Below are 21,330 nucleotides of genomic sequence, written 5' to 3' on the forward strand. Positions count from 1 at the left end.
CCTATGGGACTACACGGACTGTAGCTCGAGCTGGGACTGTAGCTGTCGCTGTATGTGTAGAGCTTCTCCCTGATATCCTGTTTATCATTGTTTATTCCTAGGGCATAGACAATACAAGAGCTTATTCTACTGAGATGGGGAGAAGTAGGAGTCGATCGAGGTCACCGAAAAGGAGAGGTAAGTTTGAAATATCCAGTGAAACCAGGGTATTACTAGGGATGTGTTACAAATGTTATAAATTATAGGCCCGTTAGGCCGATACTCAGTAGATCTAGATGGAGTGGCAACATGCAAAGACAGATAGGCTAGCTAGTCTACATGCTTTGGTTCAAAGCATTGACATTGCTAATGCAATGCCAATGGGATGCAAATCATTCCATCGACTCCACTAACAATACACTTTTAAGTCATGCTCGGCACCGCTCTAGTTGCAAGACCAAGGTGAAGACGAAGTTTGGAGACAACAAATGCATTTCACTTTTCATTGTCATTGAATTAGTTCTGGCAAAATCGTGAAATAGGGGGGATAGGCCCCACCGCAGTGCGCGTGCACCTGTGGCTGTGCGTTAGCAAGCAAGGGTAGGTCCTTACTCCTAGGCCCCACCGCAGTGCGCGTGCACCTGTGGCTGGCGTTAGCAAGCAAGGGTAGGTCCTTACTCCTGGGGTTAGGGTTAGGGCTAGGGTTGAGGGTTAGGTAGGGTTGTATTTATGGTTAAATTGGCCATTAAATTAGTCGAGGGACATTAGGGAGTCCTTCCCAGAAGAAAGGGAGGACGAAAGATGCTATGCTGTGGAAATCGGCCCCACCGCTGTATCAATTTCGCGTAAACGCCGTTTGGTGGGGCCGCATTCACAAGTTTATAGATCTAGTGTGGAAGGAAGCCCCACCGCCGTGCCTTCCTACCGATGAACGCCACATGGTGGGGCCTATTTCACGAGTATGCCTTAGGTCTAATGTTACGAGCTAGTTTCTATATTTCACTGTAAAATATGAAGTGAAATGCTCGAATTGATTGAGATTAAACTAAAAAGAGAAGAGTTTAGGAAAGAATTCGATGTCATGAAATTTAAACATCTAGTCTAACACTTTATAGAGGCGAGTAGAGCCTATGCCTATAATAGCCTGATATTATTGCTAGTTTCTTCGCAATGCGCAAATGGACATGAAATGAAAATTAGATCCTCTTAAAAAACCTAATATTCTTCTATGATGCGCACATATCATATGATTTGCGCATATTATTTTGTAATCTTTCAATCTGGGATATTTTGATCTTCTGCTAAAGCGTGACAGTTTTACACTGCATTTTGATTTGCTGCTCCAATTCAAGGCACACAAATTCATTGTTGCCATGCCATTACATTCATTGTTCAAAGCGAGAGCGAACTGAAGTAGGGGGAAGTCTTTCCTGGTGTGAGAACCCTAGTCCCGATTATTGCATGCTCTCTTTTATCAAAGCACCTGGTTCCCACTACCTGTACTAAGCGCATAGACCCTAACTTCTCGGTAGTGCCGCGCATGACTTAAAAGGAGAGCAGGAGTTGTATCTCCTTCTCTCACACCTCCCTGGTGAAACGAAACAACGTACTTCACTACATTAGTAGATTCATAGATATTGTCTGCAGTCAAGAAACCAAGATACAGTCTCTCGACTCAGCTCTAGCTCATCACATCACAGATAAGTGTAGTGTGGATAAGTAGACTAAATCATGATATCGGTCCCCTCTTGTTTTTGCGTCTGCGTCTTCACTATGTGCAAAGTCTAAGGAGGTTGAAAGCAGTCACCGGCTATGACGAAATAAATGGCGGTGAACATGTTGATGATCTATTTCATAATGCCGATAAGTACGGTAAACATAGTCATCAACCGTTTAGTCATTTAGGTTTTGTCAAGATGAGTTGTGTTGCATAGTGATAGGAACTTAGCTAGCTTGGTAGGCAAGGTTAAAATACCAGACAGTTGCACCATGGTTGCAAATGGGTAGCACTTTATTCAGAACCATGTCTTAAATGTGAAGAGAGAAAGATGGATAATGGGTTAGCCTCTATGGGAAGGACCAAGTTTTCAACAACGTGGCCATGTGGAAGGCTATGAATCATTAATGGTTAGAAGAAACCCTAAACACGAACCTGCAGTCATGCAGGCTGGCCTGATGATTCGACCACCTCCATTGACAGTCTCATCCATGCAGTGAGATACTGTATGCATTGTTCCTTCACACTAACATGCAAACTGGGAAAACGTGCAATTTGTCATTGTTGTCTTTAAAGTTCATGTGCTCAGTCATGCATGACATTTGTCAACATAAATAGGTATCAATGGAAAGAGGAAGAGTTCCCCTTTCCTCTCAACCAACATTGCACTCTCCATAGCCGACAATTATAAAATAGTAGCCCTCCAAAGTTAGATTACCTTTCTTTTGATACGCACTGTATGGTTATCTTGTTTGTAATATGCATTACATTGTATAACAGTTGCCACCACATTGGCATATGAACATGTAGCCCGACCAGACGCTATACCATGCTACTGATACAGTGACTGGGCTGTGTATACATGTAGTTAATGGCATGAACATGGCTATCACAAAATGGTTGCTGTGGAAGTGTGGGATATTTTGTGTTCACAGCAAGCAGCCACCATCATCAATGTATGTAGGACCCTACTGCGACTAACCCCGGGGCGCTCCTTGTCCGGGCTGGTCGCAGTTTGTAAATTTACTGCGATCAGCCACAACGCGTAGCATTAGGTTAGCTTACAGTTGTACATGCAGCACCAACAAACTGAATCCTGAATCACATAGCACAGAGGAAGCGGAAACTTGACTGCCATCAGCCCCAGGCATCTGCAAAGATCGATATGAATCGAATGATGGGATTCAATATAAAATGAAAGCTGAAACAGAGAATGTTTACAATCTGTCATTAATTTAATGAAGGTTGGTGTAAACTCTGCAGTGTTAATGAGGGCATGGGAACGTTCCATGGGCACAAACATGTTTTAATCTTTCAGTAGAAAAATGCTAACAATGGTTAGGTAGGTCTATGGCTATGTATATCTATATTAAAGTATCTGACAGTTACTGTAAAACAAAATATATTCATGGTATGAAATGTTTATGAATGGGAGTGGATGGCTTTTTTCATACCATGAAATTTTTGTAAATTGCCACTGGTGTTCAATGCATAAATATCGATAACCTACATAGTTTAGACCAGAACTTTTGCGGGCATTTTAATTACGTGAATCTTGGTGCTCACAAAATTAAAATGCATGCGAACATTCTTCGTTTTACAGTACTACTAGAACCTCTCTATTTTTTTGCAAGGAAAAAAAATTCATTATGACATATAAAAATAAGGTCTACTAACCACACCAGCGACCCCAACACACCAACAGCTCCCTGTGCCAGGGTAATTTACACATGTATGTAGGTCTACCATCTTACTACAGTGTATCTCGTGATATGCAGAACTTTGTATTTCATACACATAGTCTTTGTACTTGTAAATATCTGTTTTTTGTGTGAATTGAATATCATAAGTACAATGAAGATAAGTGGAGGAACATTCTTCTTGCAACTGATTGACAATTTCAATTTCATGAATTTGAATAACATTCTTTGTATTCTCACAGATTATACCAGAAGACGTTCAAGGTCCTTATCAAGAGAACGAGATGTAGAAAAAAGGAGGAGATTCACAGGTAATCATTTTTCCCCCTTTCTCTAGTACTACGCTAGTAGTTTTACGAGTAAAACTTTTTTAGTAGACACATGACAATAACCATGTGTTCATGAATTAGAAATTGTCATATCAAGTACATGTACAATGTACTAGTAGTACATATACATGGTGTAGTAGTGTGTATGATTTGCAATTTCTGAGTGCAACTTAGATATTCTGTCAAGATACTGTGGTACAATAATGTAGAAGTGTATTTTATTTTATTACCTCCGCCAAGGGAGGAGGTTATGTTTTCGTTACCGTTGGTTTGTTCATTTGTCAGTTTGTTAGTTATTTAGTTTGTCCGTGTGCAAAATAACTCAAAAAGTACCTGTAGTTAATGGATTGGGATGAAACTTGCAGGAAAGGTTGAGAATGACACAAGTACCAAACGATTAACTTTTGGTAGTGATCCGAGAGTTCTGGGGGGAATTTATGAAGGATTTTTGACATTTTGGCAGGTAGGGTCAATGAACTTGGGAGTTCAGGCTGGGCGTATTTAAGGTTTGCCTGCGCGCACTAAAGTGCATGCTCTAGTTTCTGCTGGGGTGAGGCGCGCCGTGCAGCTGAGTGTTTGTGATGCAACAAAGGCTTCTATACTGTAAAACATGATATATTCGCGGCATGAAATTTTCGCGAATTGGAGCCGACAGCCTTTTTCGCGGCATGAAATTTTCGCGAATTGCCACTGGCGTTCAATGCATGTAGTGTAGACAAAAACTTTCGCGTGCATTTAATTTCGCGAATTTTGGCGCTCGCGAAATTCGCGAAATTAAAATGCACGCGAAAATTCCTTGTTTTACAGTATTGGGAAATCTGGCAACTTTCAGCACACAATGCTATAAGTACATATGGGTGGAAATCACTGATATCTCTATGGAAGAACAAGAACAGTGGTGAAAATGATTTGCATGCTTGGCGGAGGTCTGCGCTCTCAGAGTGCTTTTCTAGTTAACATTGTCATAAGGGTGCTATATTTTTCTGACAGTAGTTTCATAGGACTATTCACAAGCAAATTCCTGTTCTTTTTTCTGAATGAATTAAGATTCAATCGGTTGGTTGCTTTTATCATAAACGTGATATGTCTACCATGTAGCACAATCTGGATGCTCAATATGCTTAGGACAAAACACCGCACAGTACATGTTAGAGCTAACAAAGTTGCAACCTGCTTCAGATTTGATTCATTATTATATCTGTTTATATTATACCTTGTGTACAGAGCGTCGTAGGTCAAGGTCACGTTCGAGATCACCTTCAAGGAGATACAGGAGATCAAGGTCAGTGACATGTCCAAGTCAATGTCTCTCTGTCTCTCTCTCTCTCTCTTGGTATCTTCTAGATGCTCCTAAGCTCCCTCTGCTCTCTCCCTGTGTTTTCATACATCATTCATACATTTCCTACTCCATGAATTTCAAGCCTCAGAACAAACAGAAGTTCATTCTTTGTATTCAAACTAACTTTAATTATAACATTATGTTCTTGCATTATGTATAGTTATGTGATGTTATATTTAAAGGGCAATAAAGGAATGGGAAGAGTACAGTAAATGTATTTAATTTTACCAATATACCTCTTGTAAAACAGTTAAAAGCTTACCATTCAAACATTTTTGTATTTATCCAATTTCATGACATTTCTATGGCTGCCAAATCCTCAGGACACATACTAGCTAAGTTTAAAGAATGGCAAGGGAACATCCACATGGAGAGGGGTTTCACCTTACCTCTATTGTTACCACCCATGCTCGGCTTATGTACAGTGTCAATTGTACCTTGAGGAGCTGGAACCAACATGGTTATGGCTGTTTGGACCGAAGCTCTTTTGGTGGCTGGTGTGCACCAATGTTATACAACGGTGTACCAGTTATTCAACATTCACTCACTGGCATCTCCTGTATCCAAGTGCCAAAGTCAAGGACAACAAAATGTGTAACCTGCATATCAAAATATGGATACTCCTGTCATGGCTTCTTTTATCAGCATGATTCCACTTTTAAATGCTGGCTTTCTATCTACTGTAAAACACAATATTTTCGCAGAATGAAATTTTTTGTGAATTGAAGCTGACAGCCTTTCACACGGCATGAAATTTTCACAGGTTGCCTCTACCATGCAATACATATAGTGTAGACAAGAACTTTCCTGTGCATTTTAATTTCTTGAATCTTTGCTCTCGTTAGATTTGTGAAAATAGAAAGCTCTTGAACATTCCTCGTTTTAAAATATATTATAAATGTGGTGTTTGTTTCTTTTCCTAATTATCTCATGTTAATAGGTCAAGATCAAGATCACCAAGAAGAAGAAGGTACTCTTCTCTTTATTGCAGTCCATGGAATGGTCATACTCCACATTCTTTTATGTGGTGAATTCACCACTGTGGATCCATGCATGTGTGGACAGTTTGTGTCGAGTTCAGGGGCAACTTTTGCCCGAGACAATTATAATATTGTAAGAGTGGGAATCTTTACTTGAGCAATTTTTTGCACTCAGCCAAGTATTTAAAGACAAATTTTACATACTATTAACCCAGCATGATGAAAATATGAAGCAGTAATATTACATAAAACAAGCCATAATAAAACAAATGCATGCTTTATTTTCAAGCTGGTTTTATGTTGAGTGAAACATGCAAAAATTTCCACCTTTTTAAAGTGTCCACTTTTACAGTAACGTTTGTCAGGCGAATGTATTGGCCATGCATCTTAATGACTACTTCTCGCAGTCTTTTATACAGTGTACTACACATGCTAAAACCCAGAAAAAGTAGGCAAAAAAAAAAAAAAAAAAAAAGTGTCCACTTCTATACATTGGTTTAAAAGAGTAAGCTCTAAGCTTTACAGTGATTTATAACTTGTTAAAATTGGATCATCCTAACCCATTCAGAAAGTGATTGAATAAGACAGAGTTGGGAGACTTTTGCAGTTTCATAGGATGGGGAAAAAAGGTGATTCAAAGATTAATAGATTCACTCAGACGTGCTGTGCAGAAGTAGTTAATGAAAACATGTTCTATTTCCCAGTGATAGCAGCTCCCATACGAAAAAGATATGGTCTAAAAAAAAGAAGAAGAAGAAGAAGAAACTACTAATATCTTGATTTCATTTTAACCTGTTGAGGACAAATCCAGAGTATACTTGGGCAAGTGTCTATGAGAAATGCGTGTTGTAGTCAAATCAGCCCGTCCTCATCAAGTTCAGTCACCAAATTTTAACAGAAGGTAGAGAAAAGATTCCTCTTCCAGGTAAGACAAACTTCAAAGAGTAAGTAAATACAAATAAAAAAAGATTGGTCCATTACAGAGAGTGCTGATTTGTGACCTTTTGTAGATTTCCAACTGGAAGGTCAAATCCTGTCATGGTGATGTCAATATTATAGATGTAGAGCACATAGTGAACACCTGTATGGTAGATGATAATTGAGTGATGAATTTTATAATGCCCACTGCATGTCTGTGTCACAGTGAATGTCCTTATTTGTTTTGTCTGCTTTCCTTCCAAACAGATCCCGAACCCCATCACCACGGAGAAGGCGGAGGAGTAAGTCCCCGTAAGTGCAGGAGGGATTAGATGACCTTGCAGTGAAACAAGGCCCATTTCTGTTGCTGGCTCGTAGTCATAAACTTATGAACATATACCTACCTCTTTGCATTACCCCTTCGAAATAAGAAGGGTCTAAGCCATCTTCTGCCATGATATGTGGCTATGTATACTAGAGTACTTGCACTTACTTCTATGTATCACCCCTGGGAATATGAATGGTCTAGCTGTCCTCTGCTGTGATTTTTAGTCATATACTTACAATCTGTATGTACGTACAGTTTATACTTCTATGCATCACACTACAATATGAAGGGTCCAGCCATCCTCTACCATTAAATTCATCAACCAATTCGTAGTTGTGTCATATTGCTGGAGTTATTTCGTAATGAAGCAATTTAAACGTTTGTAAATGCTTGCTGTCATCAGCAGTCAATAGCCCAATGTCATTAAAAGAATTGGAAAATCTCTTGAAATAGCCAGAATAGTGTTTACTCGCATCTCCTTGGCAAGATCCATGAAGGAGCATGTGTTATGATAGCACATCTTTGCAAAAACCAGTTAGATCTGAGAATTGCAGTTGTTTACACAGGAGCTTCAATCTTGGTCACCTACACAATGAAAACTATTCTGTGACGCAGACCTCAAAATCACTGTGACCGACAGCATGATATATGTATGAGCCCTTTACCATTGCAAAAATATTTATTAATGCTTGTGGTCAGTACATAATGGTCATTGCTTGCATTTTAAATACTTCTGGTCATTCCTTCAAATGTATGAAGAAGGATAACTTGTTGTTGTAAGGTTCTATATGTAGACCAGTTTGTAATTCCACTTTGCACTTGAGCAGAAAAAGGTCATTTGTACCAACAGGCATTTTGGTTTGTAAATTCACTGAGATAAGCTTCTGTGATGCGATAATTATTCATGTGACCCTTATCTAAATGGTGCTTGCCAGCACATCCACCTGACAGCAAGAATGATATTCCACAATATAAGAGGAAATAGGCTGCTATTGCATTCAATTCAAAACAATGAAATGGATGCCTGCTAGATTGTCTGCTGATGGAGTATTCTGATCACCTGATCGCAAGTTCATTCTTTGAACATGAATTTCATAAATTGGTATGTCGGCAAGCTTATGCATTGTGCTGCTTTGAAACTGAGTGAAGTGCCTAACCAACTGAGAAAAAAGAAAGGTCATTTGTACCAATGTGCACATGAGCTAATTACGAACTGGCTTATTCCCTTTCCCTTTGCAGGTCAGAAGAGCAGGCTGGTGGAAGTCACAAGAGAGCTGAAAGGGAGGAGAGACCACAGATAGATGGTAGGCATTGAATATGGTGTGGTTGGAATTTAGGATGCCTCTACACCTGTTGTATTTTATTCCTGTATGTGCATGATGATTCTTCAAACAGACCTCTGCTGACGGGTGGTGAATTTCATGCCTCTAACACTGGTAGCAAAATTCTGTAATGAAAAAGTATAGGTTATGATAGTGATTCGGATGGGTCTCAAAGGGCCCAATCACCAGAGGGCTTGCCTCTTATTGCTGGTTTGACAGGCTAAAGGAGGTGTTGCAAGAAAGTTGCAATCAATTGCAACTCCACATCACAAATCCTGCAATTGATTGCAAATTTGCAGTCAATTTCAACTTCCAATTAATTGCAAGCTCCCTTCTTGCTACAGAAACTTGAGATTAATTACAAGTTACAATTGATCTTTCTATTGCAAAGTTTGCAACAGATATTTAGTGTGATAACCCTGTGCTGGCTTCTCTTGCAATCACTCCAGGGACACAACCTTTGCATTGGCTTTTGTTACCAGGACACCAGACTGAGATTTGAAAATAACTCAGAAAGAAAGAAGAAGTGTGCCTACATTTGATTGAAATAACATCTTTTGTGTACAGAAATTGCCCCTAGATGGAATATTATAACTTTTTCAATCTTATGAACTGATGCGTGCTTAAGTTTGTTTGTTGCCAGCAAAATCTTATTGAGATACCAAAATAGCCTTGATTTACTGGATGTACTTGTTTGAAGTTCAAGCAAAGACCTCTCATATAGTACAGAAGTAGTGAAAAGTGTCCTCATGTATTCAATATCTTGTCAAATTTTGTGTGCAGAAGAAAGTGTGAATTATTTATGCAGCCAGAATTATCCTACAATTGAGAGGGGTCATTTTTTTTTTTTCCAAAGTCAAGCTGATTGCGTGCATGAATATTTGTTTTTAAATTCATTCCCTTGCAGAGAGCAAACTAGAAGACATGACAGAAGATGAGATTGAGATGATGAAGGTGATGGGATTTGCATCATTTGATACAACGAAGGTGAGTCCACGGCACATACCAGCTCTACTTGTAGTATACAGTGTTTTCAGATGACTCATTAATGGAATAGTCTTCCAAAATTTCCACAGCAGCACACAATCAGCCAGGATGCCTTGTTTGCAGTTCATTACCATAGACCACTAACCGGAAATTGTACATTTTATGTCATTAATTCCCTATGTATTCATATCCTTCATATCAAAATTCCATTATCATTAGACATTTTATGCAAAGATTCACGTGGAAGGCGATAATTTCAGCCAAACTTAGTGACATTTCATGTCTAAACTCTTCACCCATATCATTAAAATGATCTAAAATTATCAATTAAAATGATCATTCACATGTCTCTATCCCTGCTAGCTTATAAACATTGGACATTCCTTGGGCTCAAAATTTCAGCCAAATTCAGTAACTTTTTTACTATTGGCCATTTACAATTCTTTCAAAACTTAGTCTCCACATCAACACATTGTGTAAGAAATCTTGGGTAGAGATTATGAAAATTAAAATGACTATTACCCGTATATCATGTTAGATATATCACTCAGGATGGATGAAAAGGCATATGGACAACCTAAAATATCTGTATTTAACCCTTCTCAGGTAAAAGCATAACTTGCAACAAAAAAAAAAAAAAAAAAAAAAGTGGAATCAAAAAGATGTTTGTCATCAAATGAAAGAGCTGGAGGTCTGATAAAAGTTGATGTGTCAAAATGTGTATTAAAGCATTTTGACACTGAGGGTAATCATTATTGCTGTATTAATAATGTTTCAACAGGGGGAAAGAATGCATGGAGGGAAATATTGCTGCACAAATAGGTGCAATAGAAGGATTTTCATTGCCGTCAAAATTGTTTACCACCACACCAGGGCCATTCATCTTGCACTGTAGACTTTTTCAGGACATTGCAATCTCCATTCAATCACTTGTATCAAAGTGCATGAGGTATATCTGTTCTTTTCCTTGAACATGTGTGACAATGATGATACCAATGATATGCAGGGTGGTTAATGACAGTAATGTTAAAACTGCAGTGGATTCCGTTCGTGAATAGCAATGTCTGTACGACCAGTAGGTCAGTGCATGATGCGAGATATCTTGTAACAGAAGATGTATTCAATGATGTGAATGAATGGGGTACTGTATAAGCTGTATAATTGTCATGAGGGTTCAATTTACACGAATTAGAGTTGGACTGTGAATTTAACAAGATGCAAAAATGTCACCATGCCCTATGGTAAAAGTGCGCCTATGAAGACCTGTCAATTCACAAAAACAATATCTCGCGAAAATGTCTGTGATCTCCTCATTTGCAAAAATAAAAAATAAAAAATATCTGTACATTCAAATAGAGCTTTATACAGTATATTATAATAGAGCTTTATACAGTATATTAGAAACAATCTTTCTTTAAAAGGTATTTTGTTAGGCTAGATCTCTCTATATAATATTTTTTTCTTTCTCTTTTTATACTCAGAACAGTACTGGCAGTAACAAGTCTAAAGTTGTTGTAACTATCTTATTATTAAAAGAACCTCACAGCAACTGATTACTGTTGTGAAACATGCCCGATTGTACCAGAAGAGGATCTACATCAGGGCACTCATGTACACCCCTTGAAAGGTGGAATATGGAGTGTTTTTTTGTTTGTTTGTTTGTTTGTTTTTAACCCAAGATCTAAATTTTCACAGTGCAGTGCAACCCCAGCAGAAAAAAAAAAAAAAAAGAATCTGCGTGTACATTCTTTTAGATCTCACCAGATTCACCCTGCATGTTTAATTCTGTGTCTTTGACAGGGTAAACATGTAGCTGGCTCAAATAATGCCTTTGCAGCAAACATCCAAATGAAGAGAAAGTACAGGTAAGATCACAAACTTTGCAGGAAATTGCACATTTCAAACTATCATTTGAAGTATTAATCAGTGCAGTTTCATTTGGGTTGACTTTATTCATACCTAATCTCGCTGAAAACAAACACACAAAAGAGTGTTGTGTACCTATCCATAGCAAGATGAAGTAACGGTTCACCAACAAACATAAAATGAAGACTCTATCAGGTAATGTGTCCTTTCAGGCACATCCTTTCACGCAATGTGCATTCATAGGTAATTTTTTTCTTTTTTAAATTTGCTGGAAGGAGCTAGGAAATATGGCATGAAATTAGTAGTAAATATAGCCATGTTGGTCACTCTGAAAGCCTAACTCATATTGAAAGGGTTTGAATGAAGTTTTCTCGGCTGTATGTGTTTTCAGTATGCATCGTAGTGATGCCAGTTATTCTACATTGTACTTGGAAACAATACTGTATGTATGTGCAATTCAGTATCAGGGCCTCAATCTTACTCTTTGGTAACAAGTTTCACCTAATTTTATGATGCCCTCATTTCATGCAATGTTCTCTCTGCTTGCTTCAGACCAATATTACCAATAAGGGGTCTGCTCCAGGGGCATTGTTGCATAAAAACATACAATCAAACGTAAGTCAGAAAATCAAACTTAAATCAGAAAATCAAACATAAGTCCAGTTTCAGCTAATCAGAATCGAGTAGTGAGAGACTTGTGTCTCTTTTTCTGACTTACGTTTGATCTCAACTTTCATGCAACAGTGCCTAAGATGTTCAGTATGGAATCCCCCCCCTCGATATTGTCCATTAGGAGGAAAGGTTATGTACCCTGGCTGAACACGGTCCTGCATCAGTTCTTTGACATTTGCATTTATAGTTTTTAAAAAAAGACTCACCTGTGACATTGAGAAATTAACAAATTAAAGGGACTGTACAGTACTGGTTGAGGTGAGGATTTAGGTTTATAAATTTTTTTGGGTGAGATAATGAGACACCTCTCATGAAAAATGAAAGTGCATGTAATTTCAAGAAGGATTCAATGTTTATTTGATGAAAATGGCCTTAAAATGGTTGAGATCAGATGCAAGTTTCTTCACTTTGTCTCCCTCTACAAATTAAATTTGTGAAGATCACAACTACAGATCAGCAGTTGCGATCTTAACAAATTTAATTTGTAGAGGGAGACAAAGTGAAGAAACTTGCATCTGAACCTTCACCCACCTCGTTTCTTTCAATGGTTGAGATATAAAAAAACAAACGATCATGATAAGATTGACGTGCCACAACTTTTATTAGGATCTCTTTGTTTTACCTTGTATTTAGATATCTCAGCAATTTCAAAACCGATTCTCATCAAATAAACTTTTGATTTCCCTAAGAATTGTAAGCTTTTTAAATTTCATAGAGTGGTTTCTAAATATCTCGCAAAACATTACAAGTTGAATTTTCACCTCAACCAGTACTTTACAGTCCCTTTATTGAAAGCTTGTTTGCCATTGTCATTGACATGAGTAATGTAACATTTGTGATACATTTTGTTACTTTTTGGATGCATCTGCAGGCAGTACATGAACAGAAGGGGAGGATTCAACCGGCCCCTGGACTTCATCGCATGAGGGCAGCTGTATCGCATGAAGTGAAGTCCCTGATTCCATGGTTCTGCTAACCCAAAGAGATGATAGCTGGGTGAACAGTTGACAGAGTGTACAAAGAGGAAGCTCTTGAATGCATATTTGGAATTTAGCTCTGCTTCCTGCTTTGAGATGACTGTGAAGGTTGATGGAGGAAGAGTTTTGGAAATCAACATATTGAACATGTTTCCTGTTTTGTTTTTGTTTTTTTATTAACAACACCAATGGATTGATATGCCACAAAGATCTGCTCTACAAGTCTGTGGGAGGAATTGAGCACAGTTGATGAGCACAGCACTGCAAATCCAGCACAATTTTTCCTGTAGCTCTGTTGGTGGTGAAGAGTGCATTGCATTTTACTTTGGAGACACTGTGAGATAAGCATATACAGTGTATTTCAAAGTTCCTCTTTCACTTCATAAGATATTACACCAGTGGATATGGTCAAGATGAAGGAGTCAAGCATTGTCTCATGCTCTCTCTTTTAGACACTTGAAAAGCAAGTTTATAGGAGGAAGAGAATTGGTATCTTGAGATAAAGATCACGACATAGACAAGGGAATTGAGGCATTCCATTATATTAATTTAGGAAGACAAAGCGTTGTGTGGTATGAACTCATATGGTGGATGGAAAGAAGTTGTTGACAAAGTTGGGACATTGACGGTGAGCACTCAGTTTTGGGTTGTATTTTTATGCCTCCGCCACGAAGTGGTGCCGGAGACATTATGTTTTCGGGTTGTCCGTCCGTCCATCCGTCCGTACGTACAATGTACGTCCGTACGTACGTCCGTCCGCATTCATTTACGCGATAACTTGAGTAATATTGACTGGAATTTTACCAAACTTGGTCCAAGTATAAAGTATGATGGGGCAATTATTTTTTTCTGGGTTTTTGTTCAGATTGGAAAGCGCTAAGAGATTGCCTTAGACTTTTGGTTTCACATTATTTGATCCTGTGTAAAATTTATGCCAGTCTATCCTGTGCATTTTTGTGTACAACTGTCCAATGTGCTAGCATATCTTAAAATTTTTGTAGTCTTGTGATTCCATTCTTGTTTCTTCAGATTTTCAGCTCCTTTTTCCCCATCTTTAAAAAGGTAGGCTTTAACTTGCAGTGCTCCCTGAAGAGGGAAATAATCTGAATGCTCTTTGAATGTATGATGAGGTTACGGGGCATTGCAGGATATTTGAACTATTCGAAAATTTATCAATTACCCAAGCAGTCACTTGAATAGTCAGCAAACTATGCAGCAAGTGATTCATGCTCTTTCTTTTTAAATGTGAGAGTTTGTACCAGTCTGGACAAACATTTCGTATGTTGGCAATATGCTGATTGCTAATGTTTTTTACATGCAGAGCTGTCAGTCTGGTTTTGCAGGAGGCTTCTGGACAACCTTGTAATGTTGTCTTCTCCCCAGAAGACTCAATGTAAAGGTCTCCAGACTTTGGAATTCCCCCCCCCCCCCCAATTACATGTGTGTCACCAATATTTCCGTGAGTGAATGCTGGTACGTAGTCCCGATAATGATTACATGTATGTAATGTGCTTCATCATACCTCCTAAAATTCACATAAACTTCGTTGCGAGATTCACAGTTTGTTTTGTAACTGGTTCAATTTACTGACCCATGCATTGCAGGTTGTCGACATTGAAGTCTGATATGCTGTGTCCCACAAATTGTCTGTGCAAAAAAAAAATAATGAATACAGCGACGCTGCACACTAGCTCTGGTCCGACGGTCCCTGACCAGTAAAAAATCACTGTTGAACCAGTAACTTTTTCAGAATTGGACCAGTGAAAAATGGAAAAACTTAGTACCTCCTGGTCCGATAGTCAGGTCAGACCAGTAGAACAAATGGATTAGTGTGCAGCCGTGAATAAAGGAAAGCATTGAGGTATTATTCTTCGTTCAACTTGCCACTAGTAACCTCCTTCTGGTGACAGTCTGGTCATATTCTTGCTTTCCCCTGACAATCCCCAAAGTTCTCCCATCACAGAAAATGACTGTCCTGACGACTGGAAAGACTTAAGACGTGGACATCTGAATGAGCTTGATGTGATGAGATGAAGCAACCTCAAGGTGATCCAATCGCAATTGTCATTAAAGAGATACATCCAATGTACTGTGGACTCCCGTTATGACAAGGTCCTCGGGACTGGCAGATTTCTTTCATTATACATGTATCGAAATTTTGTTATATTCTAACATATAAACAATACAAACACATCGAGTCAATAATTTTGCGACCTGATTTTTATTATGTTGTAACCGGAATTTCGTTATAACCGTGTTTGTTATAATGGGAGTGCACTGCCCTACAGACCTACACGTACTTCCTCTTGCAAGTACAAGCAATTTATTTTGAGTGGGCATGTTACCTATGGAAAGGACAGGACCCTTGTCTAAATGTCTTTTTTTTTTTTTTTTTTTTTGCAAATAGACAGAAATATCTCTAGTGTGTTTGATTTCCGTGCTTATAACTCATCAACGTCTATGTCTTTACTGGCATAGTGTTGATTTTTATATTATAAGTCAAAATTCTTGAGTGATTATCAGGACAGGTGGATTTTTTATAAGGTCACTGATGCCCCATCTCGACATGGATTGTACTGTGTAAGCTGATATTTTTGTGAGGGGTTAATTTTTGCGAATTTCACGAATCACAGTTGGATCGCGAATTTAACAACACGCAAACATGTCTTCATGCGCCCCTGTTAATAGTGCATTAACTTAAGCGTCGGCGTCAATTCGCGAAAATGTGTATGGCCTCGTCATTTGTGAAAATTCGTGAAAATATCTGTATGCGAAAATAACAGTGTGTACAGTACAAGATTGACCTTTCCTATTTCATGTTTGCCAGCCACTAACAGTAGATTCATGTGTTCACTTAGCCTGTAAGTAATGTACGTGTATGTTGTCATAGATATCTCCATATTAAATGAACATAGGTACAGGCAAGCTCTGTTATGACACACACGGTTATGGCGAGAAGTCATTGTTAAGGTAAGATTTTCCCACTACAGATTGTTTTTTTCTTTTTCACACACATGTCTTTTTGGCACAACTCACTTGATACAGTGAGCTGTTTTCTGAAACACATAACAAAAATTTTTTGTACAATGTGATTAAACAAGGTAAATTATGTCACCATTTCCCATACTTACTCTTAAAAGGGGGGCAAAAATGCTCTACTTCCTAACACAGTCTTTGTGAGTATACAACCAAACACATATCTTGTTAACATGACATGCACATTGAGGCACTTTTCGCACCTCCTTACATTGAAAGCAGAGGAATAACACTCAATGTGCAGTGTACGCAAGTATCACATCTGTAGTTACAACCTATAGTTGTCCATTCTAAGATAAGAAAAATGTTCTCGGTCCAAGTGTCTCATGACAGGGTTTGCCTGTACCATGCATACACATGTTAAGCTGTAGTTAGTTATTTTGTAGAATGAATTTAGTATGTAACTGTGTACATGTGTATGTTTTGTGGCATAGAAATAAACAGACATAGTTAAACAGAGGACTTTTGCTTTGATTTGTATTGTTCACAGTACAGGAGTATTGTTTAAGTTCAGCAATAGACTAATCAGATATAGTATGAAAAAAATAAGATTGCCATGTTGTTACTTTTTTTGTTGTTCATGTGTGTATGTGTGCACTTGCCCATGGTGGAAAACGAGGACATACACACAAACTTTACATTTAAACCAAGGACGCCCAGCGAACCAAGGACGTCCTCAGTTTGCAGACCATTCCAGACGGTCTGCTTTTGCATTTAGGGGTACATGTTTATAAGTCCTCAATTAAAATTGTCATTACTGTAATAAGTCCTTGGTTGTATGGTAATATACGAATGAGTCATCGGTTGACCAGATTCCTACTTACACACAGGTCCTCGGTTATGTGGTAAAATTCTTGTGGGTAAAACATGTCCTCGATTTCCACCTTAGACGCATGTGTGTGTGTGTGTGTGTGCGTGGGTGCGTGCGTGTGTGTATGTGTGTGTATGTGTGTGTGTGTGTGTGTGTGTGTGTGTGTGTGTGTGTGTGTGTGAGAAATGCCCTCTGTCAAGCAGGGTTGGATGGGATTGGTACAGGGTATTCCTCTAAGACATCACTTTGTATCAGTATCACCTTTACACCATGTGTTGATGAAATAATCAACATTGAATATAAACTTTTCAAGTTTCATTATATCAAAGGAAACATCACTTGGTATTTATGAGTAAGAAAGATTCAGTTCTGCTCATGCTTGGACAAAAAAATAGGTAAATAAATACAAGACTTGGGGAATGTGCTGTGAATTTTTGGGGAACTCCCAATTTTGTTTTTAAAAAAGTCTGGTGTTTTTAACACTGGCCCATTTAGTGTGCAGCCATTACAAAGGGGTAAATTTCCTGGTGCTAGACTTGTTATGAGATTCAACTTCCCATTTCTCATAGATACTGAAAGTTGCCTCCAGTAAACAAGATTTCTCTATGGGCAAATGAGAAAAACTTGGGGGATTACAGAAAAAAAAATCACTCCTGGACTATATCTTCCTCTATTAAAATGTGAAAGCAAAAACTGAATACCAACTGAGGCAAAATATCCGAGCAGCATTTAAAGGGATGGTTTAGTTCTGGTTGAGATGAAAATTCATGTTTCTATCTTTTTACGAGATGATTAAAAACCTCTTAAATGAAATATTACAGAGCATACAATTCTAAGAGGAATTAACAGTTTGATGAAAATTGTTTTTAAAATGAGTAAAATATCAACAACAAAAAAGTAGAACAAGTTGCTTTCATACAGCCCTTTTACACATACACATGTATGTGCTTGTGTTTTACAAGTACAGTCTCATAAATGTATGCATATATTTTTCCCTTTAAGATTTTTTGCTCGTACACGTGCACATCAATCCATTCCTATATAACAATAATAATAATAATAATATCAATTTATAAAGCGCAAAAACTACAGACATATATTCTTCTGCGCTGCAAAAAGCAGAATGTTTTGCTTTTATATCACATTGATATGTTTCGTACCTTGCATTTGTTGGTCAAGTCTCACTTTCATTTTGTTGCCACATCTTTGTACACCAGGTTCAATAGGGCTCGCTGCCCGTTCAGCCCTCCCTTCACTCATGCTGTTGCCATTTCACTCTCTTCCTATTCTTTATCCTTCTTAAGTTCTGTTGTTCCTTATCTTGTTTGATACTGCCTCCCTATTCATCTTTATCCTTCACAGGTTGCCCCCTATGATCCTAGGGATCATCACTGGCCTGTCTCTGCCTTTTGTCTGTTCACCCCTTGTTTTAATCCCCCTCCCTTACCCATTTGGCTCCATGCCTTTGACTTCTCACTCGCCTCTTTTGTTTTCTTTGTTCTGTGGTACTACATACATGTATAGCCCTCCCCTAGCTGTCCTTGTTGTGCCTAGTCCTTATGAAATGTACATTGTATGTGATTGCTTTCCCTGCCTGTTTTCCTTTTTGTTTTCTCTGTTCTGTGTCCCTAGCCCTCCCATGGCTGTTCTTGTTGTGTGTCGTCCTTCATATGATTGCTTTCCAAACTTGTGTATTATTTTGCCTCTGACAAAGATTCTGCTAAGATCAAAAGCTCAGGCCCCTTTTGACTCTGAATTCTAAAGAATAAAAAAAAAAAATACATTCATATGAAAAGTTTCAATTTTAATACATCTGCCAACTCTAATTACTTCAACTGAATCCCAAATTCTCTATTGTCACTTCTCCATCTCTTCTACTGTACATGACAACCACACACTCATGTATAATATTATTTCCTTTAATCAGATTTTTAGAAATATTAACACAAGACATCATGCATACTTGTACAGATCACAGAAAGGAAGAGTTGCAGAAGAGCCAAATAGTGTATCATTTATGCCAAGCAGACACAGTACCAAAATAATAATTTCCCTGTCTTCATGTATATTTCCCTCTTCTTACATAATTAATGGGCACTGATTCCTTTTGCCTAAACAGCAAACCATAATGAATGCTTGATGCTGTACATGGCTGTATGCTGCTAGTTTTTAAGAAATACTGTACATGTATAACATTGCAGAGCGTACACAGGAACAAAGTTTGTATCGAGGAATATACTTTTCCTCACTTTTGCCCCAGAAATGTCAAAGTTTACATTGCACCAGCATAAATGCAATTCCTGACGTGATACAGGTTTCACCCTTAGTGACGACAGTATTAAAATAAAAAGATGTACAGAATCTCTATGGTACAGCACTTTATAGGATGGTACATCACTTGGTAGGATGGTACATGTACTGACTGCTTTGCAATGATAATAAGATATGCTGGGCTTTATTCTACTGCTACAACTGATATGTTAAAATTTCCAAGCCTTACCTTACATTTCTCAATATCACAGAACAAAAGACATCCAAACATCCAAAGAACAGAGCTTAAGTAGAATTCTCAAAATCTCTGGTAGTGCATCCTATCTTTATGGCTGAAGTGTAGAATATGAGTGTAGTATTCTTACACTCAAAAACTTTATAGCACTGCTTGGTTTTGGGGGAATTAACTGAATGCAAAAAGACACATACAAAAAAAGAAAAATGCATAACTTGTGACTACAATTGTAGGTGTAGGGGCATATAAATGAGTCACAACAATCTTCCCATTATGCTAAACACCATTTCATGAAAGACTAGCTACATCTCCAAGGACTTCACGTATCCGTCACTATCACAGTTACACTGTTCAAGTGGTTTCAGTTGTTGCTATGACTGTTACCATGTTGCAACTACTGTCTATTTGTTTTACACTGGGACCTCCTCTCATTCCAACATGCACTTGACTACAGGTCAACACACTTCGAGTCATTTTTAAGCTTCATCTAACAACAGTCCACCCATATTCAAAATATGAGTATCTGGCCCAGCCAGCCGAGACACGGTGAAGCAAAATGGAGGACCAGCTTCTTTGCAGTCCCCCGTATGTACATGTATGGCATTGACCTCATACTAATGCTATTTAAACTTATATTTGAAGGGGGAAAAAAGATAGTAATACAGACTGTGAAAAGTATATATCTGAACAACTGAAGAGTGCCAAACCACTGCATGAAGAAATGTTACGGGGCAGAAAGTTTTATTTACTGTAATGTGGACATAAAATATGTTCATCAGAAAGCTTAATGCCAGCGCTATCCGTTTCAGGTACCCGTGCTCACTGATAATGTGTTACCTTTAATCAGGTTAAATTTAGAAGGTTGGACTAAATATGGCATTAGATGTCCCTATTCACAATATCTCAATTCTAAAAGGGCATATCTTGAAGGTGCTTGCAGCAGAAAGCTGCTACAGGTATAAGATGTAATATTTGTATGCTGAAACTACTATATTGTATTTGAAGCTACAAAATGTTATGTAAACAGGCTATGCAATGCCTCAAAACAGTTGAAAAAATATTCATAATGCTATAATACATGCAAATAAAGAATATTATGTAAACACATTGGACAATTCACCATGCTTGACGGGGGAAAAACAAAGAAGTAGAAGATATTAACATAAATTAAATACCGAATTCAAACTATTCATTTTCACAGCAACACTCATGAAAATGTCAAGCATCATGCTAATAGCCTTGTGTTAGAGTTTTGGACTTGACACTGTGTAGGAGATTTAAATGCTACCATAAACTGACCTTAACCATATTAAGACAATGAAAGAGGCACACATGCCATGTTACAAATCTCAAATCATGTAAGAGAAAGAATGTTACTGGAGAACATACTACAGTAGCTATTGCCATGAAAATTCAAAGTACAGGGTTTATGTGTGATGCCCAAACTTCCAACTATTCAACTCCACACTATTCCCCAAAGTAATATCCAAACATAGACAACTGGAAGCTGAGCAGGCCTGTTTCACAGACATCTTATAGAAGTCATACACGTAAACTATCATAAATTATATCTTTTGAGACTACATCAAACATAACAGGATCTACATCTCTCGAGAACAGTTTCTTTACGAAAAAAAAAGAAAAAAATAAAGGCTTCTGTCAAATCATCATACACATGGTATCTGGATCTATACATACAGCAGATATCATAAATATATCTACAATGTGATTAAATTTGTACAAGCTATACATAACTGATAACATCTCTCCATATTACAACCAGTAATGAATAAATACAAAAACTGATAATTCAAGGGTTCTCGATCACACTTGAATGATCAAATCACATCTGGTACTATTGAC

General features: G+C 38.0%; 1 protein-coding gene across 1 annotated transcript; it reads left to right on the forward strand.

The window, feature by feature from the left end:
* Positions 1 to 30: 30 nt before the first annotated feature.
* Positions 31 to 14,468, forward strand: LOC139715633 (uncharacterized). Its single transcript, XM_071627190.1, has 9 exons — positions 31 to 177; positions 3,639 to 3,707; positions 4,950 to 5,007; positions 6,005 to 6,034; positions 7,230 to 7,274; positions 8,530 to 8,594; positions 9,520 to 9,599; positions 11,400 to 11,464; positions 13,009 to 14,468. Exons 1-9 carry the CDS (start codon positions 135 to 137, stop codon positions 13,061 to 13,063), a joined length of 510 nt encoding a protein of 169 aa, XP_071483291.1. The 5' UTR covers positions 31 to 134; the 3' UTR covers positions 13,064 to 14,468.
* The last annotated feature ends 6,862 nt before the right edge of the window (positions 14,469 to 21,330 follow it).

The sequence above is a fragment of the Diadema antillarum genome, unplaced genomic scaffold (assembly GCF_040938485.1).
Source record: "Diadema antillarum isolate AM-2024a unplaced genomic scaffold, OU_Dant_1.0 scf00000053, whole genome shotgun sequence".
In the NCBI taxonomy this organism is placed as follows: domain Eukaryota; kingdom Metazoa; phylum Echinodermata; class Echinoidea; order Diadematoida; family Diadematidae; genus Diadema; species Diadema antillarum.

What these genes read in the sequence shown, in the direction of transcription:
- LOC139715633 (XM_071627190.1), top strand. Translation starts at nt 135, where the DNA reads ATGGGGAGAAGTAGGAGTCGATCGAGGTCACCGAAAAGGAGAG. An exon ending in GGAGAGACCACAGATAGATG is followed by an intron (nt 8,595 to 9,519) that starts GTAGGCATTGAA and finishes ATTCCCTTGCAG; the next exon opens with AGAGCAAACTAGAAGACATG. An exon ending in CATCATTTGATACAACGAAG is followed by an intron (nt 9,600 to 11,399) that starts GTGAGTCCACGG and finishes TGTCTTTGACAG; the next exon opens with GGTAAACATGTAGCTGGCTC.